Source organism: Haematobia irritans, chromosome 1, assembly GCF_050003625.1.
Source record: "Haematobia irritans isolate KBUSLIRL chromosome 1, ASM5000362v1, whole genome shotgun sequence".
Taxonomy (NCBI): domain Eukaryota; kingdom Metazoa; phylum Arthropoda; class Insecta; order Diptera; family Muscidae; genus Haematobia; species Haematobia irritans.
The window spans coordinates 49,198,735-49,223,353 of NC_134397.1; the positions used below are offsets into that span (position 1 = coordinate 49,198,735).

The 24,619-nt window shown below is 34.7% G+C and overlaps 2 protein-coding genes and 1 long non-coding RNA gene across 6 annotated transcripts; 1 reads left to right on the forward strand and 2 right to left on the reverse strand.

The window, feature by feature from the left end:
• Window positions 1-457: 457 nt before the first annotated feature.
• Window positions 458-7,578, forward strand: TTLL6B (Tubulin tyrosine ligase-like 6B). 2 transcript variants are annotated; one of them, XM_075290238.1, is made up of 5 exons: window positions 458-972; window positions 1,992-2,288; window positions 2,348-3,145; window positions 3,210-3,699; window positions 7,380-7,578. In XM_075290238.1, exons 1-5 carry the CDS (start codon window positions 596-598, stop codon window positions 7,488-7,490), a joined length of 2,073 nt encoding a protein of 690 aa, XP_075146353.1. In that variant the 5' UTR covers window positions 458-595; the 3' UTR covers window positions 7,491-7,578. The 2 variants fall into 2 exon arrangements, with proteins under 2 accessions (XP_075146353.1, XP_075146354.1); XM_075290239.1 differs by having other exon boundaries at window positions 2,007-2,288.
• Window positions 7,579-8,609: 1,031 nt separating this feature from the next.
• On the reverse strand, window positions 8,610-18,814 carry pygo (pygopus family PHD finger). Of its 3 annotated transcripts, XR_012717920.1 has the most exons (4): window positions 17,963-18,814; window positions 14,984-17,904; window positions 14,702-14,907; window positions 8,610-10,140 (listed from the first exon to the last, which is right to left on the reverse strand). XR_012717920.1 is itself a non-coding variant. In XM_075290237.1 (3 exons), exons 2-3 carry the CDS (start codon window positions 17,658-17,660, stop codon window positions 10,020-10,022), a joined length of 2,874 nt encoding a protein of 957 aa, XP_075146352.1. In that variant the 5' UTR covers window positions 17,661-17,904; window positions 17,963-18,814; the 3' UTR covers window positions 8,610-10,019. The 3 variants fall into 3 exon arrangements, 1 of the variants encoding a protein (XP_075146352.1); XR_012717919.1 differs by having other exon boundaries at window positions 14,702-17,904; XM_075290237.1 differs by lacking the exon at window positions 14,702-14,907 and having other exon boundaries at window positions 14,908-17,904.
• A 2,358-nt stretch (window positions 18,815-21,172) lies between these two features.
• On the reverse strand, window positions 21,173-23,312 carry LOC142220859 (uncharacterized). Its single transcript, XR_012717921.1, has 5 exons — window positions 22,953-23,312; window positions 22,524-22,887; window positions 22,128-22,459; window positions 21,732-22,063; window positions 21,173-21,667 (listed from the first exon to the last, which is right to left on the reverse strand). It is a non-coding gene; the product is annotated as an uncharacterized LOC142220859 (long non-coding RNA).
• Window positions 23,313-24,619: the final 1,307 nt, after the last annotated feature.

A 24,619-nucleotide genomic window follows, 5' to 3' on the forward strand; every position in this document is an offset into this window, starting at 1 on the left:
TATAGAAAATTTTGTCAAAATTTTATTTCTATAGAAAATTTTTTCAAAATTTTATTTCTATAGAAAATTTTGTCAAAATTTTATTTCTATAGAAAATTTTGTCAAAATTTTATTTCTATAAAAAATTTTGTCAAAATTTTATTTCTATAGAAAATTTTGTCAAAATTTTATTTCTATTAAAACGTTTTGTCAAAAAAATAATATCTGTGGAAAATGTTGTCAAAATTTCATTTCTATTGAAAATGTTGACTTGTCGAAGCATTACCTTTCTAGTAGTTTTCGTTACAGACATCGCATAGTTTTCGATCTAAAACTTCGTCAACAGTCTTTTGACTCACAGAATTTTACAAAGTGTACTTTTATAACCATGCATAGAATAGTATTTTTCACCAAAAATGTACTTCCAAAACTTGCTCGAATATAAAAATAAATTATTTAAAATCACACAACATTTATTCGTAAAACAGGAATGATTGATTTAAAACCTTTCACAAGAAATTCCTAACCATAATTATAAAAAAAAACTATTTTCTGAGATTACCTCAACGGATTAAAACTCCTCAAAACAAAATACTACATTGTCCACTTATTCGATATGAATCTTCGAAAGTCGAAATTTTTCAAACGCATACAAACGTTACGACGTATGTCCAAAGAACAACTACACAGAGAAAGAGAACGTAGCCTTAATTTTGATTCGATTAATGAGGATATTTTTTACGAACGCAATGGAATGCCAAAACCACAAGAAGATCAAGAAAGTTATTGTGGCAAAAGAAGTAATGATGGAAAGTTTCAGTTGAATAACAAATCAAAAGGGCACCAGAAAAATGATGAAGAACACATTACGGATAATAAAACTACGGCAGATGGTTTAATTCACATCAATAATACCTGTTTTCGGGTGAAAATTCCAACTCCGGATAATTCTAAGGAAATGGAAAAATGTTCTGAATCGATGCCCTCTATCAGGTTAGTTATAAAATTAATATATGGATATTGTTTTGAATCCCTCAACTCAATGATGGGGCAGCTGTTACTAATAACCATGAAATATTGAACAAATTCACAAGCACAATTTAAGTGTTCGGGCTTCCCCATAGTGTGCTTGTCATCCTTAAGACCACACGTCCTTATACACTCCTATATGTTTCTCCTTTCCATTCACTCTGATCACGTGGACTCCATCGACCATGAATTATTTTCCTTTCCAAATGTGTCTGCTGAATGGATACGCCCAGGTTAGGTTAAGTATAGTGGCAACTCGTTACATCAAGTTCACTTTGAACTTCTATCTCCCAAGACAGGTGTACTGCTAAAAATGTTTGCTATTAGCACCAGTATTTTTCCTATATTCCGCTCATTCCATCATTATAGTACACAGAAAAAAATGTCACGAAAATTTGTTCAATTAAATTCTTAGGATAGGTTAGGTGTCAGCCCAATGTATCAGGCTCACTTAGACTATTCAGTCCATTGTGATACTACAGTGTTGAACTTCTCTCTTATCACTGAGTGCTGCCCGATACCATGTTAAGCTCAATGATAAGGTGCCTTCTTTTTATAGCCGAGTCCGAACGGCGTTCCACATTGCAGTGAAACCACTTAGAGAAGCTTTTAAACACTCAGAAATGTCACCAGCATTACTGAGGTGGGATAATCCACCACTGAAAATCTTTTTGGTGTTCGGTCGAAGCAGGAATCGAACCCACGACATTGTGTATGCAAGGCGGGCATGCTAACCATTACATCACGGTGGCTCCGTGAGTTTTAAAAAATATTCAATTACAATTTTAATTGATTCAATAAATTTTTTAATTGAAACCAAAATCAATCACAAAAATTAATAGTATCAATTAATTTTTTTAAATTGATACTATAATTTCCGTGATTGAAGACATTTCAATTAAAAATTGATTGGATCAATTAATTTCGTGATTGAATCAGAAATTTTTTCTGTGTGTATAATAATAAACTTATCATAATCACAGTTCTATCCGGGGCAGCATATGTATTTCAAATTCTCGTTATTCTATGATTGGAGCCATGGCCAAGTCATTGGGCTTTAAAGTAGTGAAAGAAAATAAACTATGGAATATATTATGGACAGACTCTTTGCCAGGAGTTGAACTCTATAAAAATATGAAGCGCTTTCAACAAATCAATCATTTTCCCGGTATGATGGAGATATGTCGCAAGGATTTATTATCCAGAAATCTTAATCGTATGTTGAAGTTATATCCCAAAGATTATAAAATATTTCCCAAAACATGGATATTTCCCGCAGAGTGAGTTGTTAGAGTAAAAATGTACAAGGAATTCGAATAAAATAAACTCATATTTGCAGCTATGGCGAAGCGGTAAACTATTGCAACAATAGTTCCAAACAAAAAACGTTTATTATCAAACCAGATGCTGGTGCTCAAGGTCGAGGCATATGGCTGACTAATGATTTGAGGGGTATCAATCCCACCGATCGCATGATCTGTCAGACTTATATTGGCAAGCCCTTACTGATCGATGGCTATAAATTTGATTTGCGTCTTTATGTCCTAATAACTTCGGTTGATCCTCTACGTATATTCATGTATAACGAGGGTTTGGTACGTTTTGCCACAAGTAAATACGTGGAGCCATCGGCAAATAATAGTTCCGATCTCTTTATGCATCTCACGAATTATTCCGTAAACAAGCGCAATTCTCAATATGATCTATGTGATAATGATGACTGTGGCAGTAAACGTAAATTGAATTCCATAAACAAATGGTTACGTCAACGCCATCATAACGTTGAAGAGTTCTGGTCAAAAATTGACGATATCATTATTAAGACAGTTCTAAGTGCTTGGCCTGTATTGAAGCATAATTATCATGCTTGTTTTCCAAGTCATGATAAAATTCAAGCTTGTTTTGAGATTTTAGGGTTTGACATACTGGTGGATTCGAAATTTCGTCCATATGTATTGGAGGTCAATCATTCACCTAGTTTTCATACACACGAATTGGTGGACCGCCAGGTTAAGAGGCCTTTGATAAGGGACACACTGATGTTGGTGAGTACGGCTTTGGCTGATAAGAAACAAATATTAAAGGAGGATCGTAAGAGGGTGAAACATCGTTTACTAAAGCTAAAACAAGCAAATAGGTAAGCTTTTAGCATATCAATATTTTTTTGGAATAATCCTACAAAATATTGGCCTTTCGCTTAGATCATCTATTGCCAATGAGCCACGTCTGGAAGTCGAAAACAATAGTCCCCGGTTTAGTGCTCTAGCCCAACAAATTGCTTGGGAAGAGAGCCATTTGGGTAATTTTAGACGTATTATGCCACCCAGTGATGCCAGAAAATTAAACTACTACAGTCAATTTTATGGTCAGGAAAATCAAGCCTCTATCTTTGCTGAAACTGCAGCTAGTAAAAAACGCGAGGAAGCATCAAAAAAATTACGTCTGCAATTGGAGGAGAAGAGACGTAAGCTAAATGATATTTTAAATCGAAAAGTTCCTTTGAAATTTGAAGAACGTCGTCGTAAACGATCTGCCCTGCCACGTGTTATTGCCGAAAGAAACAGACAAATGGCTCTCCGAAATCAAGTACATTGGAAACCGGGCTTTATATCTGCCGCAGAGGAACGATTACGTCTTACATACATGCAAATGAGAATGGATGTTTTGAAGGATATGCGAATTTTAGAAATGGTACGTATTTTTGTGATATAATCAAAGAGTAGAAAAAATGTAAATTTCTAAGAAAAATGAACAACGTTTTTTTGGTAATTTGGACTGTATACTATTAAGGTATTTGTTAGCTTGAAAAGTCGGATTTCTCTATCAATAGATTTCGCACCTGACATAAACCTAAGCCTGTGTTAAGTCTGTTGTACCCTATTGTGTTAGTCTTCTGAATAAATAGAACAATTTGAACAGATGATATCATTTCTAATTTCGAAGTTTTTAATGGACGTATCTTTTGTATCGGAAATATTCGGGCAATGTTGTACCGCTCGGTCATTTTAGAATCACTTAGACAATTCAGTTATATTAGGATCACTTTAACAATTCAGTCCATTGTGGTACCACAAGTGGAGAACTTCTCTCTTACCAATGAGTTCTTCTCAATTCTATGTTTAGCCCAATGACAAGGCACCTCCTTTTAAGAACGGAATCCAAACGACGTTTCCCATTACCGTGAAACCATTTAGAGAAGCTTTGAAACACCAGCATTACTGAAAGGATATAATCCACAATTGAAAATCTTTTTGGTGTTTGGTCGAAGCTGGGATTCATCTGATGACCATTGGTATGCAAAGCGGACATGCTAACTATTGCACTACGGTGGCCTCTTTATTCCAGCATGTCCAGGCAACCATACGATGCGGATGCTGTTGATCGTTTTATATTCTGAAAACTCTTTGAATATAAGGGCAGCCTTTTTATACCCTCCACCATAGGATGGGGGTATATTAACTTTGTCATTCCGTTTGTAACACATCTAAGACCCCATAAGTATATATATTCGGGGTCGTGGTGAAATTCTGAGTCGATTTGAGCATGTCCGTCCGTCAGTTGAAATCACGCTAACTTCCGAACGAAACAAGCTATCGACTTCAAACTTGGCACAAGTAGTTGTTAATGATGTAGGTCGGATGGTATTGCAAATGGGCCACATCGGGACCACTTTTACGTATAGCCCCCATATAAAATGACCCCCAAATTTGGCTTTCGGAGCCTCTAAGAGAAGCAAATTTCATCCGATCCGGCTGAAATTTGGTACATGGTGTTAGTATATGGTCTCTAACAACCATGCAAAAATTGGTCCATAATTATATATAGCCCTCACATAGACCGATCCCCAGATTTGACCTCCGGAGCCCCTTGGAAGAGCAAAATTCATCCGATTCGGTTGAAATTTGGTACGTGATGCTAGTATATGGTATCCAACAACCATGCAGGAATTGGTTCATATCAGTCCATAATTATATATGGCCCCCATATAAGCGACCCCCATATTTCAATTATGGCTCCCTACGTACCGTGCAAAAGTCCATATCGATTCGTAATTATTTGTAGACTTACCTACACATACATTTTTTGTCTAATATATACCACGTATGGACTTACTCACAATTTAGAAAACGAGTTAAGATACCACAACCCAAGTAATTCGATTGTGGATGACAGTCTTTCGTAGAAGTTTCTACGCAATCCATGGTGGAGGGTACATAAGATTCGGCCTGGCCGAACTCACGGCCGTTTATACTTGTTTTAACTGTCAATTATATTTTTGCATCTTAAGACGGCATTGTTTAATCGCCTTCCTGCTATCCGTGAATACATTCATATTCATCTTTATTTAATTAAACCGAGCCCATGCGGACTATATGTTCACGCAGTTGCGTTCTAATTCGCATTCGGAATGGTATCTCATGCCTAGGTCCAAACCTAATGCATTCAATCTCGTTTTCTTTCCCATATTCGATCCAACTGTTGAATAATTATTACTCTCTAGTTTCTATTCTTGGGTCATCATCGCCAAAGACGGCATTTTTGGCGTCATAAACCCATATATAGTTATATGGGTTATAGCTGCATATCCCACCCAAGATATATTTAGGAAGGTAGTTTCAAGCTATCAGGTGATTACAATTTTTTCATTTGAGCAGAACTTTGATTGTTGGTATTTGCTTAATGGCATAGGCCTAGCTAAGGGGGTTTTATGGGTGTGTCATCTCCCCCTACCAAATACTATGCAGTATTTCTTCAAACTATGATTATATATCATTGAATTAAATATTCTGCTTTCTTCCCGTCTACAAGAATTTATTTTTTCTCTTTGAGGTACCTTCACAATGAGCACACATTGTAGCTTTTACCCCTTACAGCGTTGCCGTTGGGAATTTTCAAAAAGTGGCAAACGTCAAAAAAAAGTGGCACATTCTTTTTATTAACTTGTACCAAAAAAACTTAAAACTTAAGAATTTTGTATTATTCCATTTTTTGTTGTTATGTCAATTCATAATAAAATTTGACAATTTTAGGGTAAAATTTTAAAAGATAAGTTTTACTGTGGTTGTACCAGTTTGAGGGATGCTTTCTGAAATAATTTCTGATTTGGCTTCATGGCCTATGTATTTTTTTTGTAATTTCTTTAATACAAAAAATAATATATTTTATCAAAATTATAGTCTGCCGAACTACAACAATCAGTCTCCAAGAGTGATTGCAAACTTTTTTACCTGAGGTCTAATGGGATCCATCAATTATTCTTTGCGGTCACACTACAAATCTTGATATTTACTCCACAAAAAATTTGACATAACCTAAATTGAATCATAGCCGCTCACATATATTAAGAATTAACGGACGACATCTTTTTTTTGTTGGTACACAATATCGAATTTTCTGAATATTTATTTTATTTATGATGTTAAATTCCCATACATTTTAAACTTTTGAAAAAGTGGCATAAATTATTGGAAAAGTGGTACAAAACCGTAAAAAGTATCACATTTAGTGGCACAAAAGTGGTACCGGCCAAAAAAAGTGGCAAATTTGACACTAAAGTGGCACAACCGTAACGCTGATTGTGACAAATAAAAATTCAAAATAAAATTATTTTATACCAAAAATTTTGAAATATTTAATTTGCTTTAAATTTATGACAGAAAAGTATCGAAATAAATTGTCCTCATAATTGATGGCAATTACTTCAACTATTCTTGCGAACCGTAAGACATTTCCTCATATTTCGAAGCATACATTTCCAGATTTTCTCTATTTCAAATTTCCCACTTGTTGAACATATTGATCAACAAGTGGGAAATTTAATTCAATTTGACTGACAATCAAAGCTTCAATATGGCGACTGACATTTTTGTTCTTGTAATACTAAAACTAACTTACTAAATCTGCCTTGATCCCACCGTTTCCCCAATTACCTTCTGACGGTTGTCATTTATTTGACTTTAGCAGACTTTTCTGCTGTATGTACTAGCAAATTTCTTTGGGTATAATTTTAAAACTTTTCGATAAATGGCATGTTTCAAATAAGGTGATTGCTTCTTGTAAATCCGTGGGGTAACATTTCAGAGCTTTAAAATTTTTTTTTATTTTTCTTTAGGCCAATAATTACAAACATCCAACAGTAGTAACCCATGGTTTTTCTTTGCTGAAATTCTTACTTGAGTGAGGGAATTATTTAGTCTTAACATAACATAATTATTGCCTAGGCATCGTTGGAGATGCGTAGCTATTATAGCAAACGTACAGTCAGGGTTAGATTGACTCAGGCGAAGATTGTGTACACCCCAATACATGTACTTCATTTTGTTTTTAATTTATTTTTATATTAATTTAATTTTTAAAAATTTTTATTGTAGATATATTCGAATCTTTACAAGGCAGGTAACTTGAGCAATACCGACATTATAAAATTTCCAGAGTTGTATCGATGCTTGGAAAGTGGATGTGACATAACAGTATCATCGTAAAAGTTCAAGAAAAATTTCGCTAATATTATTCATAATTATTTTGTTAAAATTGCCTGAATAAATTGATAAATTTCGCTGTGAGAAATAAGATCGAGTATATGAAAATTAGAACTAAACCAAGATCATGTGAATTTTGCCCCTTTTTGATAGGGATTCTTAAATATAAAACCAAAACCAGGATCCAGCCCATTCCCGTTTAATGGTTTTCTTCAGAGTATCCATACTGGCATATTTTTTTGCACTTACCTTGCTCTCGTAAAATATCCAAAATGGAAGTCTATCGTTTTGCCAGATGGTCATTCTTGGTCACACCTTTACCGATAATGGTACACGCCAGAATAGATAAAAAACAGCAGGTGAGAGAACATCGACAGCATAAATTGAAATGGAACATGATAAATCGAAATGGAACTTTCCTTCGTTTGACCTTGTTTTCCGTACATTTTCTGATCTTTAGCCATTTTATTGCCACTATAGCTTGAATTTAGTTGCCTTCATCCACCGAATGTTGCAGTTTTTTTTGGACCTCCATCTTGGAATTTGGCAACGATACCAGGTCCATTATAACGATTATGATGCGAAACCCAACAATTCTGTTCACTTGGGGTTTTATAATAGGCCCAGCATGAAATTGGTTGATCCAATTTATTTAATTCAATTATTTGATGTCATTAAAAATTGCATTGGTTTAATTAAACAAATAAATTAATTAATCTGTTATCGAATATATTTCCAAATTCAATTAAGATTTTTATTGAAAATATATTTCGAGGAATAATTCACCAATAAAGCTTCAACAAAAAAAATTATTTTAATTTTTGTTTTGATAGAAAACTATTGAAATCAATTAATTGATTATTATACCTAACTAAATTTTAAATTCAATTAAGACTTTAATTACTGGTAATATTTTTTATACGAGAATATTTTGCAAGATCTAAGTATTTCTTTGCATAAACTGGTAATATCACAAAAAAGTCCTAGATTTTGTATAACAAAAAATCTCTTATCTAGAAATGGAATCACCATGAGGGCTCAATAAATTTGATTATATACATCAAGTATATATTCTGAAGAGAAGAACAATTTTGTATTGAAATGAAAATTAAAAAAACAACCTTTATTTTTACAAATATATTTTTAATTCAGTTATATGACAATACTATATGTATATGTGTATGTGTGTGATTTTTTTTTATATTATATTCTTGCTTTGAAATTGTTATGTTGTGTAATAAAACTTAACCAACCATATATATTTATTTAAATATATATTAATTTCCTTTTGTTTTTTTTTTTTGTTTGTTTACTTTGTAATAAAATTTAACTATTGTTTTTGAGACACATGCAAATACCAGGTGTTTTCCAGGGGACCGACCATGGCATGTGGAAGTGTTATAGGCAGACGGACAGACTAGGAGAATGTGTATGTGGTGTTTGTGTGTGACTGATAGGTATTGAAAGAAAAAATTAATTTGTTTTTTTTTTCGAAATCAAGGCTGAGAAATGTTCTCTAATTTGTGGTAAGTGTTTAGAAATAAAAATTCTTTTTTTTTTTTGTAGTGGTTGATAATTTTGTTTGTTTTTTTTTTTGTTATACCTATTGTAAATATGTTTGTGTGTGTACTTCTTATTGTTATTTCTGGTTGTTTATTTTGTTTGTTTTAAATTTATTTCTTAAACATGATATAAATTGTTTGTTGTTATTTTTATCCGTCAATTGCTTAAATCGTAACTTATGTTTTCTTTGTTGTTTTTTTTTATTTTTATAATATATTTCAAAATTTTTATACAATTTTTTCACTTTCTTTTCCTAATGTTATTTTGTTTTCGTTTTTTTTATATTATTATTATATTATACTCTTATATATTCATGTATGATGTGTTGTGGTGTTTTAGATGATGATTTCCGTTTCCGTTCTTAATTTCATTTATCTTATTGTTCATTTAGCCGGAATTGTTGTTTTTAAGGAGGGGGAAATTTTTTTTATAAGTTGACTCTGTGCTTTTGTTTCTTGTTGGTGTATGGAGGAGTGGGTGGAGATGGTGGCTGTGGTGTAGTGCTACTGTTGTTGTTTGGTATTATTTTGTAATCGTTGTTATAAACTAAGTATTTTCAATACATTAACATATTATTCTTTTCTCAGATGGTTTTAGGGATTGTTGTGTTTTGTTTTTTGTCTATATATTCAATAATATTTATATATATTTATATATATTACTTTTTTATACAATCAAGAGGCAGTCCTTTTTTATAGATTCAGTTGCTTACATTTACTGTGACAGGGAGAAGAATTTGGATAGGATTTCTTTTTTTTTAATTTCTTAAGGGGTCATTTTGTTTTAGTTTTATTTTTCGATATTTATCACTCATTGTCTCTGTTTATTAATAAACAACCAACACATTGCATTTAGTAAATTTCGTTGCATCGAACTATCTGATACAAGGATAAACTGATGTATATATATATAGATTTTGTTTTGCATGCATGTTTGTCCCTCTTTCTTTATCAATTGTTGTAATGGTGTTTAACATTTAAATTTAACCATTGGTATGTTTTTGGTTGATAAACACTTGTCACAGCACCACTCAGCGAAAACTTCTTTCGTTAGCATTTTAAAGGCAGCCTCCGTTAAACCCACACATGTCCTAGAAAGAAAAGAAAAATGTACAATGCAAGATTATTACAAAAAAAATTAATTTTCAAATTCATGTTAATAAACGGCAGTTACGTCTAATATGCCTATTATGAAGCATTTAATTTTTAGGTAAAACACAATGGTCCTTATGTTTTAGGTATTCTTCTAAAAGTGAATATTGATTATTTGAAATGAACAAATAACAGATATAGGTCATATTTTTATATAGATCACGACCGATCGCTACATCTATGGCTGAACGCAAATTTGTCAAAAATGATTATGTTAAGCCGCTGTCGGATCAGAACATTCAAAATTCTTTCAATTTCTCACGATTGTATCGTAAGCTGAGTATCACCTAAGCAGAAACTCATGTAACCTCTACTAAACAGGCACTACTGCAAAATATTTTTTTTTATTGGTTTTGTGGATTTTAATAAAACTGCCATTTACATTTAAAATTGAACTCCTCGTTTTTCAATAACAAAAATAATATCAATATCAAATGATACTAAATTTCCTTAGAATAAATATGGACCCATATTTTCCCTCCCGCTTTCACAGGATTTAAGGGCGGAAATGTGGTATCACAATGAACTGAATAGTCTAAGTGAGCCTGAAACTTAATCGAGCTGCCACTTTAACTTACCTAACCTAAAGGTAATTTTTTCACGATTACTTTTCTTTTGTAATCCACTTTAAGGAATACAAACTTTGTGAACATTTGCTTTGGGCTTTTCCCCATCAAGTTATAATAAAATTTGCAACAAATATGTATAATGTTATGCATTTTTATACCCTGCGCCACACTGTGGAACAGGGTATTATAAGTTAGTGCATATGTTTGTAACACCCAGAAGGAGACGAGATAGACACAGGGTGTCTTTGGCAATAATGCTCAGGGTGGGTCCCTGAGTCGATATAACCATGTCCGTCTGTCCGTCTGTGAACACATTTTTGTGATCAAAGTCTAGGTCGCAATTTAAGTCCAATCGTCTTCAAATGTGGCACATGTTACTAATTTGGGTCAGAATAGAACCCTATTGATTTTGGAAGAAATCGGTTCAGATTTAGATATAGCTCCAATATATATCTTTCGCCCGATATGGACTTATATGGCCCCAGAAGCCAGATTTTTGGCCGAATTTGGTTGAAATTTTGCACTAGGAGTACAATTAGTAATATAGTCAAGTGTGCAAAATTTTATTGAAATCGGTTCAGATTTAGATATAGCTCCCATATATATCTTTCGCCCGATATGGACTAATATGGTCCTAAAAGCCAGAGTTTTGGCCCAATTTGGTTGAAATTTTGCACAGGGAGTAGATTTAGCATTGTAGCTATGCGTGCCAAATTTGGTTGAAATCGATTCAGATTTAGATATAGCTCCCATATATATCTTTCGCCCGATATGCACTTATATGGACCCAGAAGCCAGAGTTTTATCCCGATTAGCTTGAAATTTTGCACAAGGAGTACAATTAGTAATATAGTCATGTGTGCCAAATTTGATTGAAATCGGTTCAGATTTAGATATAGCTCCCATATATGTGATATGGTATCGAAAATTTAGATCTACAAAGTGGTGCAGGGTATAATATAGTCGGCCCCGCCCGACTTTAGACTTTCCTTACTTGTTCTTACTGATTTAGTTTTCACTTTAGCGATTTTAGCGGCTAAACTCGAACATAACACTCACCTTAAGGTTGGAAATTTTTTTCACAATACTTTGCATAAAATTTTACTAACAATTTTACAAAAGCTGGTTTTAGTACAAATAGGAAGATTTAAACTTATGGTAGAGGAGTTCAAAAAAAAAAAAAAATATTTTAGGAATAATATTGCAATTTCTTTTAAAATTGTATTTCTAATATTTGCGTTTGGTATGAATGAATTTGTTTAGGTGTCTAAAATTTATACCACAAGAAAGAAGTTTTTCTTTGAGCGACATTCCGGAAATTTTGCAAAAAAAAAAAAAACCCCGCTTTCCAGGGAAAAGAAACCTCTACTTTAGAATAGCACACTTAAGATTTTGATTTCAGATATATTGGTTTTTAAATTTGGAATATCGATCAATAGCGGTGAAATGTCAATAACCCTTCACACAATACGACGAATTAAAGTATTTGTCGTAATCCTGTACGCATTTGCAGATTTGTTTTATCGTCTTTCGCTAAAATGTCACTATTCCGAATTGCCAGGAAGTTTTCTGGCGGTACAGAATCACACAATTTTTTTTTTTTATTCAATCACAAAATTAATTGATCCAATTAATTTTTAATTGAAATGTCTTCAATCACAGAAATTATAGTATCAAAATTCATTGATATTAATAATTTTTGTGATTGGTTTTTGTTTCGATTAACAAATTTGTGAATCAATTAAATTTTTAATTGAATATTTTTTAAAACTCAATCAGGACTGTAATTGGAAAAATTTTCGTGAAAAATTTTTTGTGTAGTTTTCGCTTAAAATAGGGGACTTTTTTCTTTAAGTATTGTGACATAAATTTCACATATATAGTTTGCTGAATAATGCATTTCACTTATAAGCCGATTTTATACATATTGCATTTTCTATTGTGATGAAAAGAAATCGATATAGACAATTTAAGATATAGTCCACAATAAAGTTAAATTTTGCAACATCATAAAAAAAGCGTCAGATCTGGTTTTTAACCAAATATATAATTGAATTAATTTTGCTTTCTTGAAAATGTATTTTATTGATTTAAATATATTTTAATAAAAAAATAAATCGTCTTTTATTTATTTTTCCTTTTATAATCCTTTAAATGTGCGAAAACAGTTATATACCAAAGTGGCATATAAAGGAATTAGCTTAACTGTCGACTATAAGCGAAAACTACTGTAATATCTCAAGCACAATATCAATGAAAACCACTACCCGTTTCGAAACATTAATAGCTATCAAAAATCTAAATATAAACTCCTTAAGTCGACCCAGCTAATTTTTAAAACGCACTTCATTGAGAGCATATGTATGTAAAAAGCCACTTTCAACCAAGAAATGAAAGGTTTCGAGTGCTCGGTCTGGGCGATCACCATTTTTATTTTTAAAAAAATACAATTTTTTTACTTCTTTTATTCATACACAGAAAAAAATATCACCAAAATATTTCCAATTAAAAAGTTAATTGAAGTTGAAAATGTTTTCAATTAATAAATTAATTGACACAATTAACTTTTTAATCAAGGTAGAAACATTAAGTTAATTAAGTAAATGATTGAGAATTTTAAAATGTTTAATTAAAAAATACAATTAACTTTTTAATCAAATTCGAAAGACTAAGTCAGTTAAAAAAAGTGATGAACAATTTTTTTATTTTATAATTAAAAATGTATTTCAAACAATCATTTGTTGTTCCAAATACAAACTCTAAGCCAGTTCAGAAAGTAATTGATAATATTGACCTTTTTTAATTAAAAAATTAATTGAGTTTTGCAATCAACATCAATTAAATTTTTAATTGAATCAATTAAAAAATTAATTGAAATATGCTAATGAAATCAATTATTTTTTTAATCAAGAATTTTTTCTATGTCCAATTAAAACTGTGATTGATACTATTATTTTCGTGATTGAAGAAATTTCAATTAAAAAATAATTGGATCAATTAATTTCGTGATTGAATCAGAAAAAGATTTTTTTGTGTGTAGGTTCGACTCTCCGGACTTTATCGCGTAGTGAGACATTTGTTCTCTAACGAAGACACTAACTCGATAAGAAGATGATATCGCCTATGAAAGTTTTATTCTCCATGGCAAAACTACTTCGATACACGATTTTTATTGGAATAAAACAGTGATTTGTGCCAAAAAAATCATGAGTCAAAAATACAAAACAAACAAGAACATTAGGAAATTTGTGATATAGTGCCCAATAGGCAAATTTAAAACACAAGCACAATATAGAATGTACAATGAAAGAAAAGTTTTCTTTTTAGAGGACAAAGTTTTTTTAGGTTAATAAAAAAAGACTAGAAACTATCGTTGTATTCCCTCAAGCAAATTAGCTCATACCTGTACAAATTTCTTCACATTCCATACAGTTCAAAGGTTGTGTTACTAATTATTTTAATGGTGACATATGATAAAATGGAATACGAAGATCGAAATTAGGACTATGAGAAATGTGATTAAACCTTGAATAAAGCTGGGGAAATTTTTATTCTTGTAATTTTTTTCCATAAACGGCACCTAAAGGTCGTTACTATGTTCAATTTTCGATTTAAACATAACTTTATTATTAGGCACAAAATTATGAATGTTATTTAGTTAGGTTAGGTCTGGACGAAATTGAAAATTTGTACGGATTGTATTAAAAACTAAATAGTCTCCCATAAAATAACTTGATCTAAACATAATCGTAGTAGTAGTATAGTAGAATATTTTTTGATGGTAAAAGTGTAGTTTTTACGAATATGTCAGTCATTATAATTCGAATATATTGGAAGAGTTTAGTGGTTTTAAAAAATACTATTTTTATAATAAATGTTTCTCTAATGTTCTACTATAATCCAATTACTGTATATCTTGTTAAGCGTGTACCTTTTTTCTTGTGAGTGAATTATGCATGTAGGTTAGACTAAAGTAGTGAGGAGATAGAACGTGGGGATGTATAGATGGATTGGATGATGAATGGTTGGATGGATGAATGTAGGTATCAGTAGTGATGTTTTTCAAGTTCAAGTGTTTGTGTTTTTATGCATTTGTACTCTTCTTCTTCGTCCAGTTCACATGGTTCATTCACTTACCTATGAAAAAAGAAATTACAACCAGATTCACAGAAGACGGCTTCGTCATTATCATTGACTTCTTTGTGGCACATACCGCATGGATAGATTGGTGGCGCATTTGGATTTTGTGGATTGAAGACCATTGGTTGTCCAGGAGGATACATTTTGCCGGCACCCATCGTCATTGGTTTTGGGGGACCACCGCCGCCAGGACCCATTGGATTGCCGTGTCCCATTGGTCCCCCGGGACCCATTGGACCGCCGGGTCCCATTGGACCACCTAGACCCATTGGACCCCCGTGACCCATTGGACCACCCGGTCCCATTGGACCACCGGGACCCATTGGACCGCCGGGGCCCATAGGACCACCAGGACCCATTGGACCGCCAGGACCCATTGGACCACCAGGACCCATTGGACCACCAGGACCCATAGGACCTCCGGGACCCATGTGGCCGCCCATATGACCCATTGGGCCGCCAAACATACCAGGTGGGCCTCCACCGCCCATAGGATTGTGATGATGATGTGGTGGCATACCGCCATGAGGACCGTGAGGCCCATGAGGACCATGCGGTCCATGCTGATGTGGACCATTCATGCCGCTGGGACCCATATTTGGACCTGGGCCCATACTGCCCATGTGAGAATTAGGAGGACCTTGACCCATATGTGGACTTCCTCCAGGACCCATGTGAGGGCTTCCGCCGGGACCCATCATGTGATGTGGGGGACCACCGCCACCCATATGATTTGGGGGTCCAGAGCCCATGCCCATTGGAGGGCCACCACCAGGTCCATGCATCATATGTGGCGATGGCATGCCACTACTAGGGCCTGGACTCGGACCGTGACCTGGCCCTTGATTCATATTTGGCGGAACATTAAGATGGGGTGATGGTTGTTGCGGTGGTAACATCTGATTGGGTCCACCACCACCCATTGAACTTGGACCGCTACCTGTGGAGCCTCCGCTCCCAAGCGGCACATGTGCATGCGGTGATTGTTGTGGCTGTTGCATAGGAACATTAGGATTCATTTGTTGTTGCATGGGTCCGCCGCCAAGGCCGCTATTTCCGCCAGCATTGGGACCATTGTTATTGCTATTGTTGTTGGGTCCACAACCTAGAGGTGATGTTACAGCACTCGAGGGCCCATTGTTGTTGTGAGGACTAGCACCGCCCATGTTGGTCATGGAGTTGTTTCCAGCTGCATTATTACTGTTGTTGTTACTTGTATTACCAGGATGAGCCGGAGAGGCCAGTGGACTTCGTCCAGGGCCACCAGGCATATTATTTACTCCACCCGGACCAGGACTAGGTCCCGGTCTAGGTCCGCTTCCGCACATTGTATGATGTGGAGACATTGCAGGAGGCCCATTTCCGGGCGCTGGTGAAGATATAGGCACTGACGTCGACGCTGTGGTCGTCGTTGTCGCAGAATTCGATGAGGACGTACAGGAAGATGGTGTGGATGAAGATGGCAGGGGCCCATTTGGAGTTATACTGGCAGATGGTGAATGTGGTATTCCAAGCCTTAACGCCGCGGGCGAGAGCATAGGGTTTTGTTGACTTTGATTGCTATTGTTGTTATTGTTGCCGCTACTGTTTATTGAATTGTTGCTATTCACACCACCACTTACATTGGAGGCCATACTGTGAGCAGGAGAGATACCACCTTGTTGATTCGGAATCATTCCAGGAGGAGGTTGCAACTGCCCGCCAGGTCCAGGTCCTGGTCCTGGCCCACCAGACATATGATTTTGTGGCGCGGGTCCATTGCCTAGGGGACTGTGCATTGGAGGTGGCCCCATTTGGCCGTTGTTCATGTGAGGCGGAGGAAGTTGCGACTGATTTTGCGGGTGAGGTGGGCCTGGTTGAGACGTTGGTGGTCCTAAAGGACTACCCATTGCTGCACTCATCGGTGAACCCATTGGCATTGAATTCATGGGCGAACACTGACCCGGTCCGGGGCCTGATCCACCCGGACCCCCAGGCATGGGTGAACTCATACCTCGAGGACCGTTTGGAACAGGACCGCCCATAGGACTTAGACCACCCATGCCCATGTGGTGCGGTGATATACTTGGACCACCCATACCTCCCATGGGACTCATACCGCCCATTGATGCTAAGCTGCCCATAGGACTACCCATCGGTGGGCCTCCTGGTCCTTGTCGGCCGTGTCCCATATGTGGAGGCATACCCATCGGTCCGGGACCCATAGGATGACCGGGCCCTCCTGGACCTCCCATTGGACTGCCCATGCCCATGGGACTCATTCCACGCATCGGTGGACCACCCATTGGATGATGTGGATGTGGAGGACCGCCAGGATGATGATGCATATGCGGATGCATGTGTGGACCATGTGGGCCGCCCATACCCATGTGAGGCCCAGGTCCTGGACCAAAATGACCCGGAGGACCACCCATATGACTCATGGATGACATTGAGCTTGACATTGAAGGCGGAGTATCATCAAAAGGATTCGAAGCTACTATTGTATCGCCATATCCGCCCATTGGAGGTGGGGGCAGCAAATCTTGCGGTGTTGGTGGCGCCTGCGATTGTTGCATTGTGGCCGCAGCTGCAGCGGCTGCCGCTGCGGCCACAGCGGCGGCGGAGTTGGCATTTGTCTTCCGGCGTTTTTTCGGATTACTCGGCGCCGAGATAATATCCGTTGGAGGTGGTGGCTTAAAATCAGGCGGGCATAGACCACCTGCTGGACCCGGCATACGATATGGCGCCATACCGAGATTGTGGGTCATGTTGTTAGTATTTTTCCTCCGAATGGTGGCAGCTTTTGTTTAAAACGATCGGAAAGAAAATTACAAAAAGGCCTGCCGCAGCAGCAGGCAATGAAAAGAATAAGGCTTTCCAATAGTTTTGTGGGAATTTTCAACTCAGCTACACGCAATCAGATTTATAATTCCACAGGTGAAGAAAAAATTAAAACCCAAAAATGTCGTTGTTAATGAAGCTTATCAGCAATATGTGAACGGCATACTTTTTCTGAAAATTAAGAATAATGTTAAGTGGGGATTCGCACTTTTATTTCTTACTAACTTACATTTGTTTTACGTTTTTTTTGCAAAATAATCGAAATAACCCCAAATTTATTTAACTATCGATATGGTTAATTTGACACCGCAATCTTGACCATTTTCACCATTTGCAGCACGTTTGGCCCAAGTGGTTGGGGGGGTCACCATACACAGATTCCCGCTACCAAAATATTTTTTTTTTCTACTTTACTTGGATTTTTCGCCTCAGCAAAGTGATTGATTTAAACTAACAATAGCAATAGTAACAGTAGGATGGATTTTATTTTGTTATTGGATTGGAATTTTAAATGCTTTTAAAATACGTATGCTCTTTCATGCATTTACTTTCTTTGCCTATTAATGTATGCGCTACTGATGCTTCTTCTTGTTCCGAATATTTTTGTTCTTTTATTCCTTTAGCACCACCGCTCACTTTCTTGACGTTTTTTTTTTCTTATGGCTCACTTTTCCACAATTTTTACTTATATTTAAAATTATTCCACTGGATGAAAAATAATTTAATGGGAATACATTATAACACACGGCATCGCGGAGGAGATTTCAATAAAGTTTTGGTTATTGCTGTTGCAGTTTTTTCTCTCCACTTCTTTTCGATGAAATATGCCGTCGTTCCACTGTGTGTCGTCAGTTTAGTTGCAAAAAAAATTTACTACCACTCTATGCTATGTTTAGCGTAACGTATTTGTTTACTCGTTGGACTGTTTGCGGTATGCATTTAACAAATTACAATTGATTCTTGTTTTGGTTGGATTTTGAGAGGAATATTAATTGATATTCCACAAAAAATGATTAAATTTGTCAAATTCCATTTTTTACTTGTACACAAACACACGCCAACCACAGAGTTGTATTTACCAATGGATGTCTGTAGTGATGACAACTATATGAGTAGTGGATAATCGCTACATTATCTGAATATGCAGTACCCAGTACTCTGTTTACGGATATGAGGAGCTTTACACTGTTCAATAGGATTGTAAATAATATGAGCCCTTGTCACATAGCTAAATATTATTTAATGCGCCGTATTTGTGAAAAATATCAGAGTGTGGTCAAAAACTTATTCCCACATTGACCATTGATGAAAAAATTGTAATTAAACTTTATACCTACATTTCCCTTACAATTTTCTTCGATAAACTGTTTATAAATTATTTTGAATACGATTATGTCGACGAACATATGGGGTGGCCAACATCTGTAATATGTTTCGAAAATTTGGACAAGGGCATTATCGTATAGTGTAAACGGCGCCTAGAATATTTTGTCAAAGCCTTAAGATTTGTCTCCGATAGGATAAAAACCGATAAATACGTCATCGTTACATAAATTAGCTGTAGTGTCGATAATGCCGTGGAACATAAATTATGTTATGGCCAACATGTGGGATTTGTCTCAAAAGGTGGATGGCGGACACGTTCACACTATGCCCGAAATCTCCTAAATGTACCGTTCACATTATAAGTTTATCCGTACGATTTGTCTGTGTTTGTCAAGAATCTTACAATCTGGTTAATTCGCTTTACAAAGTATCAGTTATTCCGGACGGAATGTCGGTGTCGGATCGATACGACTTGTCGGCGATGACTAAATAATCGGTAATTGTGTTATCGATCCTATAAACATGCAGCAGTATCGATTATGCCTTCGGACTTAACTGATAATGTGCACAATATATGGGATATGTTCGACACAAGCATTGTCGTCCGAGCACTGTACTTGTCAGAGCGGGCTTACACTGTCGGATAAACACTACAACAGAAGATCGCCTATTTGTTGTGTGTTCGTTCAAGTTTTGCCCTTAAAGGTGAGTACTATGTTCGAGTTTTTCACCAAAACACTAAATTAAAAGTGCAAAAATATATATGAAGACGATAACATTTTTATCAAGTCTCTTCAAATTAAGGATGGAAAAGATCCAATGTATTGATTGCGAACCATTTAATATTTCGAAATTAATTGATTAAAAAAAGTAACCGTGAAAAAAAGCTGGTTTTCAGCTTGAAAACTGAACATAGTACTCAGCTTAAGCCTAGTACTAAGATCACGTTTTCGCACGAAAAACTGTTATACTCCATATAAAAAACGTTAGTGCGGAATAAATGCGAAATCTTTGTTTTAAGTATATTCAGACATATATTTATACAACCCTGGATTTTTCGCGCGAATTTTTCGACTATTCAAAGGCTTTCGACTTAGTACAACACGACATATTGCTAGAAAAGCTACGTTACAGTATCTGGCCGTACAGTGGAGCTTCTAAAAGATTATTTGAGTAATCGATTTCAATATGTCCAAGTAGGCGAATCCAAGAGCAATAAATTGCCAGTAAATTATGGTGTTCCGCAAGGAAGTGTACTAGGACCACTACTCTTCAAGATATATATAAATGATTTAAAAAATATAAACTTTAATGGGAAGTTAGTAATGTTTGCTGATGACTTGTGTCTGTTTTACAAATACAAACATGAAACAGTATTGCAGACGGAGATACAATACGACGCATCAATATTGTCGGAGTATGCTCGATTAAATAAACTTATTTTGAACTCATCAAAAACTAAGTTCATTAGGTTTACCACAAATGTAAGAGAAACTGGAGAGATGACTGTTCCAATTAATGGAGAAACTATTCAAGAGTCTAAGACGGTCAAATATTTAGGAGTGAATTTGTGTAGCAATCTTCTTTGGGATGAACACATAAAAAATGTAAAGGCAAAAGTATCATTAGCCACTGGAATTTTGCATAAGTTTAGAAATATTTTAACTACTGATACAAAACTGATGATATATCACTCACTTATCCATTCCCACTTGACATATTTACCTATAATTTATGCACATCGTTCAACGAGAACTTTAAAGGAGCTACAGTCCGCCCAGAACAAACCCAATAAACACAAACGTTTGAAAAATACTAAAATTCAATAATTTTTCAAACATTTTTTCAAAGGATTAGGGTAATATTCAAGTTGAGAAATTGTTGAGAAAATCGCGTTCTCAACAAAAAACAGACATTACCCTCAACAGTAAAATTCAACACAATAGCAATAATTTCTCAATTGTAATCCTCAAATTGAAATGCATCGCTACTCAATAATTTCTCAAACAGTTTTCAATGTGAGAAAAATAAAAAACTAGCATTGTTGCGAATACTTTCAAACCACAATTTGTATGAAAGTCAATCCTAGTTCCAACTGAAAGTCAATACAAAATTTCTAGGGATTTTGTAAATTTTATTTTTTCGTTAACAAATATAATAATCTTAAAAATAACATTAATAATATATGAAAATAATAATATTATACCAATCAAAATGTAATTATCTTATTAAACGTATTAATAAATAAAACTATGAATACAACTTTAAATATCTTAAACATTTTTACATGTATAATTCCATTTCCTCCATAATGTTGGTGTCATTAATATGCTGGCAATTTGAAATATTTACTATCGAGGAACTTGCTGGCTTGTGTGTTAGAATAGATTCCAGCAAGAGGAAATCACAAAATATCAAACTGATGACGGGATGTAAATTGATGTAATGCACATTTTCATCCAGAAGTTCTTGATATAGGAATTGTTGCACTTTGTTTTAATTGGTTGCACTTTGTAAGTTTTCTGAAAACTTTTCTTTGTTGTTTCCTTCATCGGTTTTTCATCGGCCAACATCTTCCAAGAATATACCATTCAATGATTTTAGTTTTCTGCAAAACAATCGAGTTTTGTGATTTCCATTATGTTTTCATTTCACTTTTTATTTTGACTTACCAATTTGTATTTCTTCCAACTGACCACGTACTTCGTGATTTCCTCAAGAACGTTGGTGTTACAAAATTGTTGTTATTAAAATACTGGCAATTTTCAGGAACTTGATGACCAGATAATTGGAATAAATTTCCAGCAATTTCAATTCACAAAATAACAAATTAAACCGATGATGCACATTTTCATCCAGAAGTTCTTGATATAGGAATTGTTGCACTTTGTTTTAATTGGTTGCACTTTGTAAGTTTTCTGAAAACTTTTCTTTGTTGTTTCCTTCATCGGTTTTTCATCGGCCAACATCTTCCAAGAATATACCATTCAATGATTTTAGTTTTCTGCAAAACAATCGAGTTTTGTGATTTCCATTATGTTTTCATTTCACTTTTTATTTTGACTTACCAATTTGTATTTCTTCCAACTGACCACGTACTTCGTGATTTCCTCAAGAACGTTGGTGTTACAAAATTGTTGTTATTAAAATACTGGCAATTTTCAGGAACTTGATGACCAGATAATTGGAATAAATTTCCAGCAATTTCAATTCACAAAATAACAAATTAAACCGATGATGCACATTTTCATCCAGAAGTTCTTGATATAGGAATTGTTGCACTTTGTTTTAGTTGGTTGCACTTTGTAAGTTTTCTGAAAACTTTTCTTTGTTGTTTCCTTCATCGGTTTTTCATCGGCCAACATCTTCCAAGAATATACCATTCAATGATTTTAGTTTTCTGCAAAACAATCGAGTTTTGTGATTTCCATTATGTTTTCATTTCACTTTTTATTTTGACTTACCAATTTGTATTTCTTCCAACTGACCAGGTACTTCGTGATTTCCTCAAGAACGTTGGTGTTACAAAATTGTTGTTATTAAAATACTGGCAATTTTCAGGAACTTGATGGCCAGATAATTGGAATAAATTTCCAGCAATTTCAATTCACAAAATAACAAATTAAACCGATGATGCGATATAAATTAATCTATCGATGTGATGCGAATTATCATCCAGTAGTTGTTGATATGGAAAAGCATAAATACCAAGTTTTTTTGGTTGCACTTTGATTTATGGAAACTTTCTCTTCTCGATAAGCCACTACCATTTTTCATCGGCCAGCCTCTTAATGTGTCCAAGAATCAGCATCCAAATATTTTAGTTGTCTGCAAAGAGATTTGAGTTTAGTGACTTCCTTCAAGTTTTCATTTCGTGTTTTAGTTTTACTTACCAATTATTATAAGCAATTTCAATTGATTATTAAAAAATTTCCACATTTTTGTATTTCTTCCACGAACTTTGTTGTCCAAAGTAGTATTGAAAACCATGTGGTTTTTTCGTTGCATTTCAGGGTAGTGTTTTGTCAAAGTTTTCTCCAATTATCTTCAACACATTTTCAAAGTTTTCGTCAACATTTTGCCAAATTGGTTGTAATTCGCAAACAATTTGAAGATGAATTGAAGATGAGCTTTTTCAAGTCAAGTTGAATTTATGTTGAAAATGATATTTACCCTCAAACTGAAGAGGTGTTGCATTTGAAAAACGCTCATCCTGTGTTTATTGGGAAGCCTTAAAAGTTGTCTACAATTTGCCACTGCGTTATCCAACAACACTTTTATATAAAAATCATGCTAAAAATATATTGCCAATTCGTGTTTTATATAAGCAGCAGTTATTGTTATATATGTTCAAATCTGTACATAGATTAAACACAAGATCGTTACAATTTGATCAAAATTTTACCAGAACAGGGAGAGTAACTAGACAATCCAGTAATTTGAATGTAGCACGTTGTCGGATAGATTTAACCAAGCAAAGAATATCATTTGCCGGTCCTACTGAATACAATAACTTGCCAGGCAGATTAAAAAACATTTGTATTATATCTTCATTTAAAAATGAACTAAAGTCATATTTATTAGATAATTTGACAATGCTTTTGTAATCCAAATATTATGTAAATTATATAGAATTTCTTTTTATGGAATCGTTGAATATTAGTTAAAGTTGCCATGGTTTGGTCTCTTTAAAGCCTTAAGGCGCTGAGACCTCAAAATGTACATATTGTAAATTTAAAATATGAAATAAAATGAATTAAAAAAAAAAAAAATAGGCAGACATATTATTTCGCATAAATAAGTTAACATCCCTGAGTTTGAGACCCTATTTACAGAATAGATGAAGATATTCGTTTTTCGCAGAAACGAACTTAGTACTAAGCATTACACAGTACGAACAAATGTGATGACAACATGAAAAAATAAGGAGAATCGTAAACACAAACAATGAAGATGCTACTAAAAATGGAAGAAAGCAATACAAGTCCCGGTATATATGGCAATACAATGATTCCTAAAGTAATCCAGATTTAATAAATTACAAATTACTTTATACATTTCAAAATACTTCTCGCCCAGTTTTCCATGAATGGAAGTTGAATTTTTCTACGTTTTTGCCACAATCCTGGTATAGATTTATATATTTCTTGAAGTCCCATGCAGAATTTGCTATCCATCATTAATTTTATTGCAGAAATGGTTGTTTTATTTTGAAAATAAATTTTTGATAATGTTTGGCGAACATCCCCTTACACGTAAAGATTTGTGCCTCCCAACCAGAAAAAATCAAAGTTGTTTTGATTTTATGCCAACACGTCTCCGCAACACGCGAACATGACCTTATTTGTAGCCGCAACGTGTTGTGTCGCAAGGTTTATCCGACCGTATAAGGTGCCCTTAAACGATCCCATTAATAAGTTGCAGTATCGATTTGACATCGAACATATATTATGGTGTAGCCAACATCGGGGATAGTAGGTTAGGTTAGGTTAAAGTGGCAGCCCGATTAAATTTCAGGCTCACTTAGACTATTCAGTCCATTGTGATACTTCATTTAACT